The 18,357-nt window shown below is 38.8% G+C and overlaps 1 protein-coding gene across 8 annotated transcripts in view; it reads right to left on the bottom strand.

Annotated features, from left to right (window-relative positions):
- LOC121873275 (copper-transporting ATPase 1-like) overlaps positions 1-18,357 on the bottom strand; it is a 76,552-nt gene that overhangs the window by 20,070 nt on the left and 38,125 nt on the right. For all 8 annotated transcript variants that reach the window (XM_042376719.1, XM_042376718.1, XM_042376721.1 and 5 more), the window contains exons 7-21: positions 18,012-18,175; positions 17,138-17,299; positions 16,823-16,937; positions 16,313-16,446; positions 14,777-15,010; positions 14,437-14,577; positions 13,526-13,723; positions 10,981-11,157; positions 10,420-10,611; positions 7,201-7,360; positions 6,775-6,961; positions 5,817-5,997; positions 2,986-3,106; positions 1,451-1,638; positions 428-586 (exon numbers count right to left, since the gene is read on the bottom strand). In XM_042376719.1, the coding sequence (XP_042232653.1) occupies positions 428-586; positions 1,451-1,638; positions 2,986-3,106; positions 5,817-5,997; positions 6,775-6,961; positions 7,201-7,360; positions 10,420-10,611; positions 10,981-11,157; positions 13,526-13,723; positions 14,437-14,577; positions 14,777-15,010; positions 16,313-16,446; positions 16,823-16,937; positions 17,138-17,299; positions 18,012-18,175 (2,513 nt within the window). The remainder of the gene's footprint in view (positions 1-427; positions 587-1,450; positions 1,639-2,985; positions 3,107-5,816; positions 5,998-6,774; positions 6,962-7,200; positions 7,361-10,419; positions 10,612-10,980; positions 11,158-13,525; positions 13,724-14,436; positions 14,578-14,776; positions 15,011-16,312; positions 16,447-16,822; positions 16,938-17,137; positions 17,300-18,011; positions 18,176-18,357) is intronic.

Raw genomic sequence — 18,357 nt, 5'->3', positions numbered from 1 at the left:
AGTTTTCAGAAAACAAACCGAAGGACAAAAATCTCAAATGTTCTACCTTTTTACAGTAGTCTAAATAAGAAGGTAACAGATTTTGTATGTATTTTTTAATATAATTAACTTTTAGATCCCAGTCAGATAAGTTAGGGCCCTGCGACCTGAAATTTTACCCATAGAATTCCTGGATAAAGATGTGTTATAATATTGTGTCAATATTAAAGTGCATATAACAGTAAAGACAATGCGAGATTTATAAAATACTACATAATCTTCATTGATATTTCTGCTATCACTAATATTATATAGTTAAAACAAATCACTCATCTCTTTCATTTACCATGCATTCACAGCTGGGTTACAAAAACAAAATGGATAATAGATTCACTATAATATACTGTATATCAACATACAGTACAATATTAGTACAGAAATGTCTTACCCTTATCAGTACAACATCAGCAGCCTCGACAGCAACATCAGTACCAGATGATATAGCAATACCGACATCAGCCTGAGCCAATGCTGGGGAGTCGTTGACACCATCACCAACCATCGCCACCTTCTGTCCCAACTCTTGCAATTGCTTCACTTTCTTTACCTAGAGATCATCATCATAAATCCTATACTCAGTCTAAGATTTTTTGGGATTATGAAAATTATATACAGTATGTATATGTAAATCTTCATTTGCATCAGGTTCTATTTGTATACCGTATTTAAAGTGGCATATACATAAGCAAAAATTTAAGGTTATGGTAGGCAAGCACAGGATAAAGGAGCTTACTGGTAATATTAGCCTACTGTGGGCATGTATTCATTTTTGTTCTCTGCAAATGACCTACAGCCAGTACATATGGGCAGGTTTGTTTGTATCTCTGAATGTTCGTAAGAGGAGCACCTGTACAATAGTCTCACCCTTATAGCAACTGGGTTCTGATTTATCAGTTGTCCACCCTTCCCCATCACACCCATTGCCCTCAGAAGATGGAGATCGGATGCAAAGATTGCCTCTTTAGAGCAAGAGGTCTACTTAGAGTTATGTACCTAGTCAATACATAGGCTTAGTTCCCATTAGCCAAGGGCAGTTATCTTGATTCTAAGACCTAACTGCCCTTTTGCCTTTCATTTCAGCTAACCATGAACCCAAGGGGGGGGGGGGAAAAAAAAAAAGAGGGATCCAAACTGTGGGGTCTGCCTGGAAATATGATTTGGGGATATTTCCTCCATTTCAACAATTTATTAGTACTAATGATTAACTATACTGTATAATCTTATTTAATTCAACACAAATTATTCTCTTTAATTGCAAATATTTCTGTAGAAATAATCCATATCAAGCAGTACCGGTATGTCTGACCTTATAACGTGATAAATAAAGTGAAGTAGCTACATATAGTACTGTACATATCAAATTTCCGATTCAAGGACCAATTTGTAATCTGAACAAGCTTCTCACACCTACCTTATGGGAAGGAAGGACTTCAGCAAAGACTCTGGTGATGCCAACTTGCTTTGCAATGGCTGTTGCTGTCTTCTGGTTGTCACCAGTCAGGAGGATGACCTCTAAACCTTTCTTCTTCAGAGTATACATAGTCAGTGCTGCCTCAGGCTTGACTGTATCTGCTACAGCCAGCATGCCTAGAAGCTGACCTGGTGGAAACACACTTTGTAGTAAGAAAAGAAACAGATATAACCAACTAGTCTACCCTTTTATTCCATGGCTCTCATTATCACTTGTCAAAAGATCTCCATCATTGCTGCTTTGTTTAGAACTTTTTTGTTATAACATTTTCCTCTATTGGATTTGTGTAAAAAAAAAATAAAAAATAAAATGTGAAGCAGTTCGAAAGTCTAATATGAGAACAGGCAACACACATGTCTTTTCTTTAAGCTGCATGCTGAGCTAATCAGAACAGCATGCATTGATCAGTGCTCAGCCAATCTGCACCTCACTTAGCCAGTCTTGAACACACTCCTCACACTCGTGCTTACAATGTCGTGGTAAGTCTAACTCCAAATTTTTTTTATAAGTTTGCAAGCTCAATTGACCCACAAAATCTTCATCAAGAAGTGAACAGTTTTATGGGGGGGCAAGTCACAGCTTAGTCCATCCTCATAGCAGTAGTTCCTCACAGCTCATTTTCCACCACTGTCTATGCTGCTCACTGAATGCACTGGTAAATGCAATACTTTAACTCATTTACACTGCAAAAAAGCTCAATACTTAAACTTAGTACAGTATAGCATGAATAATGAACAAATATACAAATAAAATGAAAAGAAACTTGTTATAGTCATCACTGCCACAATACAAAACTCCTTGATGGTATGAACAACACATACTAATTTTTCCTCCTGAATGATTCTCACTAGTTCTACAGTAAGACAATTCTGATAATTTATGTTTCTTGCCTTAAATTATTGTACCCCCTGTATCCGCTTACATTCTAGAGTGGAGTAGTTACATACGAGAAAAAAAAATATTGCTTAGGTGGAGGGGCAGCTTTCAGGGTATTTTGAATGGGATTATTTAAATTTTATTAAAAGTAATAATACCCGTTTATACATTTTCTTAACACCACTAGATGTAGAAGAAGCATCTTTTTTTTATTCCCTTCTCTTATAGTAGTGTTGGGTATAATGGATACTCGATAATGATACAAAATACTCTGTACTGTACTGTATACTGAACCATTTGTGACCACAACCCAATGGATATTTATGACAAAAAGAAGGTAAGAGCATCAGTGAGTGCATGGTGATGGACAGGTTAAGCACAGGTAAATTGTACTTATCTGTGGACATAATTATGTATGATCGGACATATGGCACCATTATAAAAAGCATGTGCAGTATCTGCAAATGTACGTACATACACTTAAGTAGGTACCAGCACTGCATAACATGCTGCTGGATACTTCAAACAATAAAATATCTTTAGGTTAACTAGAAATGCACATTACTCTTTAAAACTAGGAAAACTAACAGAATACTGACCATTGACAGCTGCAAGTACAGCAGTGCGGCCCAATGCTTCTTGTTCGGTCATCTGTTCATCCACATTTTTTGGAACAAATATTCCATTCTGGCTCATCCAATCTCGATTACCTACAAACACCTGAAATATTGACCTATATTAGCATTAAACTTCCCTGGTACATTAAAACTAAAAATTTTTTCAAGGGTGTAACATTATAAAAGGATTCATTCTGATACCCATCGAGAGGGTGAAATTTCATCTTTGTAACACTTTATACTTTAACAGGTGGGTACTGTAACATTGGAAACATTATATCATATATTGTCAGGTTGATAGAAATTACCAATGCAATAATTATATATTTTGTGATCTAGACATGATCCTGACCATGTCTGTCTGTCCCTTTGTTTCACCCAACACTATCCATGTTGTAACACTTCCACCCACGAACAGATTACTGTACTATATCAACTCTACTGTAAAAATGTGTAGATACTGCACTTCTAATATCAATGTAAAAAATTAAAATAAATAAATGTACTATAGGTTGTACCTCTCTAGTCCGGCATTCTGTGGTCCGGAAAGATTTTAGTTTATCCAATAGGTAGATAGGCAGCTTTCTTTTTTTTTTCACTTATCTGAATTATTATTACAGGAGTATTACGTAAATTTTTGCACCCCAGGCCCCAATGTGGGTCAGTGACCTCTGCCCGGGTGGGCTAATCCCCTTAAAAAAAACAAAAAAAAAAACAAACAAAACAAAGCCGTGGGAAATTAAGGTTTGTTTACATCTGGCAGTTCGGCTGCTCTCGTTCTCTCTGCTTGTCTATACAGAGTACAACATTTAACCCTTCAATATATATATGAGCAGTAAATAAGTGTTGCTTTCATATTCTTATGTAGAGTAATGACGATATGTTTTCACATGTGCGCACTTACATACGCGCAGTCTCACTTTTTTTACCATTAATGGTTAACTACTTATATTGTTCCATTTATTAACATTAAATAACATTACAGGTACTTCAAACAACCATATTCATTTTTTTACATTAATTTTACTACAGCTAAAATCAGGGTCTCATTTTCTTGTTTTATATGTAGAACCAATCAGTCACTGGTTTCGTAAGCTTTAACAAACAATGCCGGCAGCCGTCTCGTCTCGTCTCCTCTAATATTCCACGTATTATTAATAAATTGTATTGTTAATTTTGCACACACACACGCACACACACACACATTACTTCAATAAAAAAAAATTCAGAAACATTAATTAAAATATATATGAACAGTAAATAAGTGTAGCTTTCATATTCTTATGTAAAGTAATGACGATATGTTTTCACGTGAGTGCATGCGCACTTCCATACGCGATCTCTTTTTTTCTTTACCATTATCGTTAGCTACTTCTATTGTTCCATTTATAAACATTAAATAACATTACTTAAAACAACCATATTAATTTTACTACAGCTACAACCAAGGTCTTATTTTCTTCAGTTTTATGTGTAGAACCAGTCAGTCACTGGCTTTGTAATCAACGAAAACAATGCTGTGTCATTTCCTTGTGTGTTTTAATATTCTAAGTATTATTAATGAATTGTATTGCTCATTTTGCACACAAACATTAATTCAATAAAAAAGACATTCAGTAATAAACAATAATGAATCTTTTGTACATAAGAGAAATGACACCGTTTACACGATTATGCACGTCGTCTGCACGTTGGCGGGCCGTTCAAACCCGTCGAAATTCGAGTTTCCACGGTCAAAATTTTTTTTTTTTATCTTTTTTTTGTGTTCCAATAAAATACATTAAGAATTAAAAACTCTCGAAATTTGAGAAGCTACTATACGACATTTAACCCTTCAATATGTCTCCAAAGAGACCATGAGACAGAGAAAGTGGTGCTAGTGCTTCCAAGCATAAGCACAAGTCACTATCTATCCAGGAAAAGGGTGAATTTCCATGGTCCGGCACCGGTCAGGTCCCGAGGTTGCCGGACTAGAGAGGTACAACCTGTATAGTATAATTGTGACAAAATTCTACTCTGTATTTACTAACACTTTGTTACATGTAGTAATCCAGATGATACGATATGCGATATAATACAGGCATCCCATGCGTTACAGAATTTTGCCCTTACAGAATTTTGAAATTATGACCCAAATTTGGGTCAACGGGAAAAAAAAATATTGCCCTTATGAAAAAAAAAAAAAAACATCTCTTATGTGCCCAGGAGTTCCTTGCAGAGTGGGAAGGGGAGGGAGGAGCAGTGTGGGGGATCTCTCAGGTGTTCTGTCATGTCCAATGAAACAATTGCCAAAGGGCAATGCAGTATTTTTTTTATTTTATCTATTATTTTTTTTTTATTATTCCTCACATTTACAGATTAACTGGTCCAGTACACATGCAACACAGTTCAGCCAGGAAGTCACCAAGCCGACTCAGAGGCATGTGTGGCTGCTACTGCCTGTATGCCGTGAGGTCACATAGGGGGAAGAAAGAGCGTAGCTGGCCACAGTTACAGCTCACTGCCTCAATTCATACTTTCACCTCCCACAAATACACTCATGCTCTTGATTTTTCTTACTATATAGTTTCATATTTTATTTTATTTATTTCCAAGTCACATTAGAGTATGTATTGTAATGATGTGGACTTGGAGCACAGAATCCCCAGTTTTTCCGATTTCCCTCAAATTATTCCCAGCGAGTCGAACTTTGCTATACCAAAAATTGACCATTAAACAAGAAAGGGTGTCAAAAAATTATACATCACTAAACCAACAAATCGTTATCGAGGAATACCCATACTAGAATTCAACAAAAACAGCCAAATCAGTACCTGATAGGGTTCATTGCATTTTTTATTGTTCATGCTGCTACTAGTTGTAGACGGTGAAAACAGAGGAGTATTTTCTGTGTCCACCGATACGTGTGGTGCTTGAGAACAGTCAACCAAAACATCCCCAATGAGAAACATGTCCTCTCGTCTCTGTGGTGGCTGATCCAACACATCCGTTAGTCTGAAAATGTATAACAAATCAACAATGGCAATACTTAAAAGTGAGAGGAGTGACCATTAGAAATGGCTATCACAGGCAACCCTTGAGTTATGAAAGGGTTACATTCCTGAAAAGTTGTCTCCAAGTCAGAGTTCCAGAACTTGAAACCTATTTTTCCATCAACTTCCATTACACAATTGGAGATGCAGACCTTGTGAAAAAAATTTCCACCTGAAACATAGTAATATAATTCAAAATTACCTTTTCTATACAGTACTGTATACACAGCTAATTGAATCATTTTTTATTAATCCTAGTCATGCATTACTTCCATATTTAATATAGATATTCATGAGAAATAAGGTTAATTCTTTACTGTAAAAAAAAATAAAAAATCTTGGTTGAATAGTGCCATCTGTATGTAATCCTGTCTGTACATAAGTTTGTCTGACTTTGTTTACAGTACACTTATGTAAGAATATTTGTATATTTATCAAGTTAATTGTGCTCAAAGAGACTTGAATCCCATATCCTTTTTACCCAAAAGAAAATAAAAGCCATTGTGTAAATCTTTAATTTTGTTGACACATGTGCAGTATACGAGTCACCTGACCCACTGTGTCAGTTACAAAGTAGTGTAAGAAAATACGGTGGTCTAACCTACTAATGCAATTACTGTACATATATTTCGTGCTTTTCCTTCCTAAAACAAAAATTCTTATGAAACTTGCTCTAAAAACAAACTCTATTACTAGAAGAGACTGACACACCAACCAAGTAAAATTTTCAAGTACTTACCCATATTCATTGATGTAATTAATAGTGAGATTTTTTACATTAAGCAACATCTCTGAGGACTCGGCGGCTGTGATGAGGCGATCTATGCCAGAAATAATACACTGCAAACCAAAGCCAGACACTGCCTTGAAGCCTTCACACTGACCATTCAGGTTACCCAGCGCTTGACGACAGAACTTGGAGATGGCTGTAGGAGGATAACTAATTTAAAGACCACAACTAAGGAAGTCAAATGAGGTGATAAAGATATTTTGAATGGGTCTAATCTGACTTTTAAACTGCATAAAGAAGCAGATACAGAAAGTATCAGTTTAAAAATAATTTATTGTGCTTCAGCACTTAAATATTTCATTCAAGCCTAAATATTTCCATTATGAGTACCTTTCCATTACTTACTGGATACTGAATACAGAAAGAATAATATACCTGAGGCAATAGGGTGTTCACTGTTGTTTTCTGCTACTCCGACGATGGCTAGAAACTGAGCGAGTGTGCACACTTTCTCGTCCACATACAGGGAGAGTTTGGCTAGAGTTGGTGTGCCATGGGTGATTGTTCCTGTCTTATCAAACACAATGGTCCTAACCTGCACAATTGACTTGAATTAGTACACCATGTGTGAATGTTTATGGGCAATATACAGTAATCAAAGTTTATACTGTAAAGCTTCTGCATTGGCAAATCTGTGGAGATCCACCATTACCAGAGTTGTGCCCATCCCTTGGTTTCTACTGCATTTTTTGTGCAGTGGGGAAGGAGGCAAGACATCCCATTCTGGTTTTACCCAACAGATATCATCAGATAATCAAGGCTAACCTATGTAAGCATGGAAAATGACCTGAATACATTGATGATGATATACTGGCTCTTTACTTAAATTTCACAACACAACAAAACAGACATATTATGAAATTCATATACAGTATTACTCCGCTTAACGCGTTTTTTTTTTTTTACTCGTTTCCACGTTTATGCAGTACCCTGCCAGACCCGGAATGTTCACTTTATGAGGTGCATGTACTCTTTTACGCGGAGAGCGGCTGGCGGTCATCTCGCTCCGGGCCATTTTTGGATTCAAACCTCCCGCCATGTTGGGTAAGCGGCGCGAGTAGGTTGCGCAGTGTATGTCTTTGTTGCGTTATCGGTGGCGTCATATGACGTATCGGACTGTGATTGGGCAAAGCATCCTTACCTCCCTACCCCGCTAGCTGTGATTGGTTTAATGTAATATGAAATGACCCGCCGTGGGAGCGATGAAGCCCGTTGACCTACCTGCGTCAGTTACACCCCTCCCGGCCACACTGTGTATATCGGTATCTATTGTTCTATAAGAATGGCTGCCACCGGACCACCACCACCACCACAAAGAAACCTTGCATTACCTGGACCCAGCCGCCCTAGGCCCAAGAAGATACGTGCCCTAAGCTACGAAATTAAATACAAGATCATCCAAGAGTTGGAGAAAGGAACAAGACATGTTGATTTGGCGCGCCAGCATGGTGTGAACGAATCTACGATCCGGACAATCAAGATGAATGCAGCCAAGATAAAAGAAACACATGAACATCAAAGTCCACAGGTGCTTCTATGATCAAGTACTGTATTGTCACAACAAGGTGCTTCTCAAGACGGAGAAATTACTTGCGAGCTACTTGATTCGTCAGGTAAGACGGAACATGGCGGTGGACACGAGCTCATTTCAGGAGTACGCACGTGAACTGTATGCAGCAATGTCACCTAAGATGGGAATTGCAGAGCCCAAACCCTTCAATGCTTCCTCTGGGCGGTTGCAGAGGTTTAAGAAGAGGAACAAGATCACCAACATTAACATTGGTGGTGAAGAAGCAAGTGCTGACCATGTTGCGGCTAGGGATTTTCCTCCGTTCTTACGAGAGATTATGGAGGAAGGACAGTACACCGACGACCAGGTGTTCAACATGGACGAATCTGGTCTGTTTTGGAAAAAGCTACCTTCCAAGACCTTTGCTGTCAAGACTGCCAGCAAGTGTCGGGGTTGGAAGTTGCAGAAGGAGCGCATCACCGTCCTCTTTACCACCAATGCCTCCGGTTCCTGTAAACTCAAGTTATCGGTGATCCACACAGCCCGCAAGCCACACGCCTACAAGAACATGGACATGACCAAGCTAAATGTCTACTGGCTGACCACACGTAAGGCGTGGATGTTCTCTACTCTGTCCCTCTCCTGGTTTGATTACCGTTTCGTTCCCGACGTGAAGAAATTCTGTAAGCAACAGAATGTTCCATTCAAGATTTTGTTACTACTTGACAATGCACCAGGACACTCGCCCCTACTGTTGGATCGTCACCCCAACGTAAAAGTGGTCTTCCTTCCTCCCAACACTACGTCATTAATCCAGCCCATGGACCATGAATAAATCTGCAATGTGAAAGCTGCATTCTTTGCAAAGAAGTTTAAGCTCCTGAACATCTATACCAACACCAAGGATGAGTTGCGTAACCTGGGTGACACCGATAGCAAGAGCGAAGAGGACGAGGAACAACAGTTGGCAGAGCAAGAAGTACCTGTGAAACACTTTTGGAGGAAATTCAACGTCAAGAAAGCTGTGGACTTCTTGGTGGGGGCATGGGATCAGCTGTCTGTAGCAACGGTTTGTCACGCATGGAGACATGTGTTGCAAGGTATCCCAGGTGGGAGGCAGAGTCAATCTGTGACTGGTGAGGTTCAGACTGCTGCAGTAGACCTTGCCAGAGAAGCTGCGCAGAGTGTTACAGCTAAAGGCTTCTCCGAGACCACCAACGACGACATTATGGAGGTGATAAGGGATCCTGATGTGACTGCCGACGAGATGTTAGAAGATGATGACGTCAGTGAAGAGGCAGGTGGTGCGTCATCCCAAGAAGAACGCAAGTTATCGCATGGTAATGTAAGGGGTGCCATCGAGTGTGTAGAGAAACTGAAGCTCCTCCTTCCCGATGACCCTGACGATAACCGGTATGAAGTCTTCACTACCCAACTGATGCAGATTATGGAGCCCTACATCAAGGTGTATCACGACAACATCAACACTAGCCATCAACAAAGCATTACCGAGTTCTTCGCCCGCAACCCACCAAAGCCAGCCCAAGCCAGTGATAGTGACAGAGACAGTGATGGTGACTTTGAGGGATTTGTCAGGGAGGCCCTGATAAGTGTGGATGACAGTGATGGTGACTCACCTGAGGGCCAGTAGCCTGCCCTCTGCCTCGGAACCAGCCTCCATTCTCGTACGCCGACCCATCTCTTCTAACGTAAGTGTTAAGCCTAACCTCGATTTTATCTAGCCTAACCTACAGTATATTATTCTCTTATTGATATTTCTCTTCTATATTATGTGTGTGTGCATACCATCATAAAGTTCAGATGTTATTTTTACTATAACGTACGTATTGTGTCTGGAATAAGTGGAGTTTGGGGTCGGCCCAGTCTCTATTTCAATTAATCCCCTATGTTCTGTTGTTCACTTTACGCGGGCCTCCGTGGGTTCAATTGACCGCGTAAAGCGAGGTATCACTGTACTGTATAAATCTGTTAACCACTGGTTAAAAGATTACTAGAAAAAGGCAGAGTTAACCATTTAAACTGGGAATGATCAGTAGCTGTCAATTATTTTGAAATTTACCTACCTTGTGAGCATTTTCTAGGGGTTCAGCTCCCTTGATGAGAATGCCATTAGTAGCACCAACCCCAGTGCCAACCATCACTGCTGTTGGGGTAGCCAGCCCTAGGGCACAAGGGCATGCGATCGCAAGAACTGTGATGGCGCACCGAAAAGCAAACTCCAGTACTATTTCAGTTTTAGTGAACCCTTCATCTAGCTGTTAAATAAAATTAAATAAGTATTAATTAAAAAATTATTGTTCCAAATTTAGATAAATGGGGGGATTCATCCTGACATCTCCTTTTATGAGCGAGCAGATGACTTGCTACTACATGGCTCACTAGTTCACAAGAAAACACTATCTATCGTCATGCCCATAAGCATGGCAACTGTTGCTAGTGATCTAGTCGACTTTTCAGCCACATCCTGAATGATACAGGTATAACCACTAAAAACAGAAAGGTCAATGGGTCATGACAATTGTATCTTACTACAGAAAATGGAACTTGTGACTAATTCTCCATTACCGACCATCAACCCTACCTGCTCCTCTCCACACCACAGGAAATAGGGCACTATAACATACCTTTGTTTGATAATCTGCATCAACAAGGTTAATGTCAATATAACCAACAATAACCCAGCAGACGAGTGTCAGAGTGGACACTGTGACGACCATTGGCACAAAGTAGCCAGCAATCTTGTCTGCAAGCTGTTGGATGGGGGCCTTTGATGTTTGTGCTTCTTCAACCAACTTGACAATCTAAGAAAAATATATAAATTAACATTTGTAATCCCATTATTTCCTCTACCCGAGAAGAAAACTACAGTAACATTTATAGCGCTGAAACTGTGGCACACTTTAGTAACATCCTACCAATCACTGGAGCATGGGTTATTAAATAAATTAGTAAAAATCATCATGTTAATAAAAAACTAAAGTGATTAAAACATAAGAAAATTGGATTTCTTTATTTTAAAATTCCAAAGAATTAAACAACTGCACTTTTCATTACTGTGGTCACACAATGGAGGAGAGTAACCAACATATAGCTCTTTGTTCCCAAATTAAAATTTGCAATTTTTCTTCTTTTTTTGGCACCGATGATAAACTGGCACATGCTGAAGCTCCACAAAACCTTTCAGTCACACAGCATTACCACAAGTATAAACAATCAGCAGGCAACAGCCAAGCTAAACAACTGTTTATGAATTCATGGTTTGGCACCTGCACTGAAGAATGATTTGTCATGTAATCACACTAAAACTAACAACTAGAAGGATAAAAACCCACATCTATAACCAGTGGGCTGCTGCAACTGACCTGCAAGAACACTACCACTAAACACCCGCTCTGTGGCCTTTAGAGAGGACATATAATAATGGAAGGTTACACTGTTCAGGCAAACAAGATGGGATATTGAAAAAGTGGTTACACGTTGCACTGCTCCACCATTTGGTTCCAGATTGCCAGATTCTATGAACCAATAGTAGGCTTGAAGTGTAATGGAGATGAAGGATAATCAAGTTAAAAGGATGACATTTGTTAACACCGTTGTTCTCTCTGGCCATCACGTTAGAGAACCATTAAGATATTTTGTTTAATTATTAGTATTCTACCACCAGCCACCACACCACCATGCATTTCCACAACTCTAAGTCTTCAGAGCATATCTGCACACTTCATAGTGCCCTAAAATCTCACCAGAGCAATTTTCATGGACTGACCTCACCTAAACATCACTTTACACCTCCTCACAATCCTACACCATGATGCAAACAGTGATTAAACTACCTCTGTGTCCTATTGTCTCACATTTAACAATTTATCCATTTTCAGACTAGTGCTCAGCTCTTGGCCTTCTAACATTCCTATCACTGGAGTTATACAGTAACCCCTAAAATTCGGGCCAACTCATGAGATTCTCCTAGAGATATCTCGGGTGAACATAATTGGTTATTAAATTTGGTGCCAAAATCTTAAAATCAAATTGCTTCGTTTATTTGATACCTACCATCTGGAGGTCTTTGATATCTTCTCCTTGGCCCAAGAAATTCTCGAGAAACCTCGGGTTATATTTTGGACAGCAGAGAGAGAGCACTACATCTCATGACCCCAGCTGTGAACCCTCCCTCCAAGATATATATTTAGCAAACAAGATAACCATATCCAAAGCTCAAGACAGACACAAACACCACATATGCTTAACTCACAAACAGAGAAGTACATTCACCCCAGGAGTAGTTTTCCCCACTATTGGTTTGGAGGTAACTGATAGTGGACACTATTTATAAAAAAATATTACTTTTAGGAGCCGGGTTTCTAACCTGGGCCACCACAATTGATAGTTAGGCAGATTATTCACCGAATACCAACCGTGGTGCCCTGGGTTAAATATACGGGGGTGAAAATGGTTTGCGTTTATTTTCCCGTGTACATTACAGGTTCCGATATATAAACACTTTGTTGAGAGAGAGACATATAGAGAGATCCCCATTTAATGGGAAGGGCTAGCTCATGAACTGCATCTGCAAACAACCCTAATTCTATTCAAAATGCAATATTTCCATTGAAAACCACATCCATATTAGAGACCTTTAAGAGCTAACTTGGCACCTTCAAGAAGGGCTCCTGGTGAGCCCTTTGTCCTGGGGTGCCAACATCTTGTATCATGTAAGACCTTGGTAGACCAGGGCCAGCACATAATCCAGGTTTATATTCTACAAAAGGATGGGATTCATATTTCTCTCAGAGCCAATAGGAGAAGTTCATATTATACAAATAGATGTTACAAAGTGACTACAGGTATTAGCATTAATTGAATTAAATAAGTAAACAGCCTAATGTTATCACTACAAAGGTTTAGCTACTGCTGGTAGTACCCCACACAGCCTATATGAACCCCCATCATTCCTATTCTATAACTGGTACAATGCACTTACCCAAACACAGAATAGATAGCCAAAAATGATGCACATGCATTTGCAATTTCATGCAAAAGCCTCCTCAATATAACTAAATACAGACAGCAGCATACCGAGAAAAAATCAATACTGTACTGTACAATGCATCTCTTTAATGCAAGTTAACAGGAAGATTACTTGCTATACGTTCCTTTACTACAACCAACCTGAGAGAGTGTTGTATCACTACCAATGTGTGTTGCCTTCATCAGAAGAAGACCATTTTGGTTGATGGATCCACCAATGACATGCGAGCCAGGTTTCTTGGCAACAGGCATCGACTCCCCGGTGATGAGCGACTCGTCTGCCATGCTTTGACCAGAAATAACACGTCCATCCACTGGCACCTTTTCTCCTGGTTTTACCTGAAGACGAAATTGCGCCTTTTACTATTCTTTCATACTTTTTTATTGTAAAATATGTCTGAGCTAAGGCCTTCACCAAAAATAAAAAAAAACTCCTTAAAACTTAATGTATTATTTATGTAAAAAATCTTCGATACATAAATTACAAACCTTGCAAATAATACATTGTAATTAAAACCTGGTGGCCTCAAAACACTGGAGAAAACTAAAGAATTATTTCACGTGTTATTTGGAGTTATAAGTGGTCACCTGACAGGAAATGCACCTCACAGGGTGCCAGATTTTATTATCCCATATTCAATTAACCATTCATCATATCACCCCTATTAAAATTCATTTAAACTATACAATGTGTTTTACAATATTACCTACTGAGGTGCAGCTAATCCTACCAAGTGCATGGTTATGGTAAGCAGATGATACAGCTCTTATTAGACAGTGAACAAACATTATGAGGACTGGTCAACAGATTAATGGTAAAAGGCTAAATTTTGTGACAGTCTCTTTGCAACTTATTTTTACCTTCTAATTGTAGTTATTACTAAAAAGAATTATTCTTCCTCTACACCTACTGTAATTATATAACTTCTAATTTCCTTTTGAAAAAAAAGAAAGAAAAAAGTACCTACCTAGTTCTTTTACGGGTAAATTGTAAAATACTGTAGTCACAAGGCTACAATCCGACCCACATTTAACCAAATTTATGATATTACCTTCAGCATATCTCCTCTCTGAATCAGGTGAACATCAATGATCTTTTCAGCTATAGCCTCTTTGTTCTCATCAAGTGTCACTAGCATTGCTTCTGTTGCTTGCAAAGACATCAACTTTGCTAGAGCCTCAGAAGTTTTACCCTGTTGATGGACAAAAGCAGACAACTTAATAGAGTAAAACAAGATTGCACTAAGAGTGTATGTAACAAAAAATACTAGCTGTCAATGTTTTGTTGTCACGATTAAGAATGTTTTGCTTGGAGTGGTCACAAATTACTAATTACCCTGTATATAGAATATATACTTTACACACAAGCTGGAAATACGTAAATTTCCTTACCTTAGCAATGTGTTCCAGCCAACGTCCAAGAGAAACAAATACCAACAACATCGGAGGAGTGTCAAAGAATGTCATTGGGCTTGCCATTTGCTGTAGAGCCATGGCTGCAATTACCACACCCAAGGAGTACACATATGAAATAGTTGTTGCCAACATGATAAGTACATCCATATTGGCAGTTTTGTGTCGCAGAGCCTTGAAGGCTTGTATATAGAAGTGCCGCCCTCCAATGAACTGGAAAAAATATACGATTTTATAATTTTGGTGCATCACAATGTTTCTTTCTTCTGCGTAACTTCTTTCAAGTCAACAGATTACAATGGTTAAATATACATAAACACACACACACAAAACTTAAATTGAACTGAAGCACAACTGCCAAAAGGAAGCTTGAAAGTCCGACTTATAACGCACAGTTCCCACTCTGCAATAGTCGATTGGGAAGAGCATATAGCCATGAAACTTGCCTCAATTGATGATGATATACTGTATGATGGCATCCACGCATGGATGTAGCATGTATCTTATGCACTTTTCTCCCATTACTTTTAGAATTTTCTTATTAGCCATTTATTCTCACACAGTACTTTAATTACTTCACATTTATCCTCTTCATCCCTGGTCAGCTTACTAGCAGCTTGGGTGCTTGGTCATTTCACTGTTATGCACTGTTGGCAAGTACTGTACTGGGCATGTAAGAGCTCTTGAATATACCATAACATGTGTCAGTGTTGGTCAAGTTTGTTCTTAAATGAGCTCGCACTCCATGCCATCACAACGTTCACTGGCAAGTTATTCCAAGAGTTCACAACTTTTACCCCAAAGAAGTTAACGGACAGTTTTCTGTACTTGTTGCTTCCTTAACTTGAGGCTGTGACCCCTAGTGGAGCAGCCACCTGCTACCTCTAGGCATTAACACTTTATCTGGGTATGTCCTCTGCTGTGGTTATAACTTCTATTAGATCATCCTTTGTCCTGTACAGTATTTGCAGAAGTCCATAAATTCAAATTATGTATTTTAGTGTACCATGATAAAGCAGGGGCTTGCTATTTAGCAGCGAGATCAAAACGTTAAGAATTTTAAAATAAGGCTATAATTTCATCCAGACACCTGCTTTATACTGAGGCAGGGATGGAACTGCATGTTCATATATACCAGGCTCTGTAGGAGTGGGTGAAAGGGACACCTGCGAGACATTTCAGCTTTCAAAGCAATCTTTGGGCTAGGAATTCAAAGCACAGATTCAAACCACCTTTGGAGGGTGAAGATTTGCTTTGCAGTAATTATACCAATCCATAAGGTCATATAGCAAACAAATTTTAAATGTACGAGCCTCAAAAGACGAAGCAAGTTCTGATAGGGGTTGTTCTATTTCATGGAATCTCAAAGGTCATTGATGACCTATAGGCTGTGAAAATTGGCTACATTGCAGAAAAGACTATGTACCCTAACTTTTAAACAGATAATGTACTTAACAAAAAGGGAAGTGATTTTGAGAAATGGCACTGACATGGATTACTAGATCAAAAGCTTACCTGAACTGGAGTAGCAAGAAGGAAGAGCAGAAGGTTCTCAAGGGACAGGCCTGGCAATACACAGCACATCTCTTCATGCGTCATGTGCTCCATCATAGCCATGAAGTACACCATCACCAACATGGCTGGTACACCTGTAAACCAAGGTATATTACTAGACAGCAAAGAGCCATTACTCAGCCCCCACCTAAAAATAACAGAGCAGAACCATCTTGACACATGCTCAACATCCATTCATATACTGTACACCACTTCTAACCAGGATGATAAAATTCCATTGAAATCTATAAATCTGTTGGGTTTAACACAGTCATTATACACTAGACAATCCTACTGTCTTACTAAATATATGTAATTCCTAACATCCTCCAATTTTTCTCAAACTGCTTCAGCATTCGTCACTAAATATATTCTGACAGATGTGCGTATTAACTATTAATCTGTTGTGTTTAAATACTACAGTTTACAGTTACACAATACCAATTTCTTCCAGGGGAAAACATAACTTACCGAAGATAAGAGAGACAACGAACGAATTTCTCCATTTACGAATCTCTTTTCTATGGTCTAGGTAGTTGCCTTTATTTACACCACTTGTATACAGTGTTGCATTGAAGCCAAGACTCTGCAAGAAGACAACACGTGCTATACATATTTTTCCACCGACATTAAAACATTCACATATTAACAAGTGCAAATAAATATATTTCATTAATATGCAGGGTTTATTATAAAGTACATTTATCTACCTCAAAATCATCCTTAAAGTCCATTATATACACACACATGTGCACAAATTTTTTGCAGAAATATAGGAGTACTTACATGAATGCAATCAATTATATCCCGAGGGCCTGTGACAGCTGGGTCAAAATGAAACTTGCCACGTTCAGTTGCTAGGGCCACCACTGCTGACTTCACACCTTTCAACTTTCTGACATTTGACTCAATGGCATAAACACAAGATGAACAAGTCATACCCAATATCTAGGGATATGAAACAAATAATTAAACAACTGTTCAACAATATTACAGTACTAATATTTACAACCCAATGTAAACTGTGTCAACTATTTCTCATGAATATTCTTCAATTTTGTAGCCTACTGTACTTAAGAAGTACATGTATATACTGTATGATGAAAAGTAAATAAAAACAACAAAGATGAAGAAGCAAGCGAGACAATGGAAAATATAATGGTGTGTGTTCATTAACCCTTAGGCCCTGGGTGACGTTCCAGAAAATCGGACTAGCGCGCCCCGGGTGACGTTCCAGAACGTCCGCCCATTTTCCCGCCATTTTTTTTTTTAATAATTTTTGGAAAAGCTTTTTTTTTTCTAGATTTAACCCCACAGGGGGGAGGGGGTACTGCCAGCAGCATCCTAACCTGGGGCTTAATGTTTAAAGTTAAACATCAATGTTCTCGATACATTTACTCATCTATGGGGCCTCATTATTATCTCCTCATAAATAAATATACACTCTACCAGAGCAATAGATCCAGGCACAGTTAGAATTGACTGTGTTGGATTAAACAATGATGTACACAAACAAGATAACAGCCAAGGTATCTGGAGGAATATGCAGTATTTGTGGTGTGTGAAGGAGGTACCATAACCTTCCTCCTAGTGTAGAAGGCATAGAGAAAAACCAAAGAAAACAAATATCAATATACAGGGAGCACTCCATACTGTATACCTCCACATCCACTTCCCCTTGGCCTGACCCTGCCTCTTCCAGCACAGTGGTAGGAAATCCCAGGTCAGTGATGCTGGATGCTATTTGCTGTGGCATCACAAGGGTTGCATCATAGCGTACTTCTGCCTTAGCTGCCATAAGTGCTACAAGAATACTGTGGACTCCTGAAAATGCATTTTTAATTTTAGCTGTTGCAATAAGACTACTCAACAACTTAAAAATTCTGCTGGATAATGACTTTAAATACACATTACAATTTACAATCATTTGCTTCATGAATAATTTTGCTAAATACTCCATACCTATCCATGGTTTCATGTTGGTCTTGCTAATAAATAAAGGATTC

This window comes from Homarus americanus, unplaced genomic scaffold (genome assembly GCF_018991925.1).
Source record: "Homarus americanus isolate GMGI-L3 unplaced genomic scaffold, GMGI_Hamer_2.0 scaffold32929, whole genome shotgun sequence".
Classification (NCBI taxonomy): domain Eukaryota; kingdom Metazoa; phylum Arthropoda; class Malacostraca; order Decapoda; family Nephropidae; genus Homarus; species Homarus americanus.
This window is presented reverse-complemented; position numbering and strand designations above follow the sequence as displayed.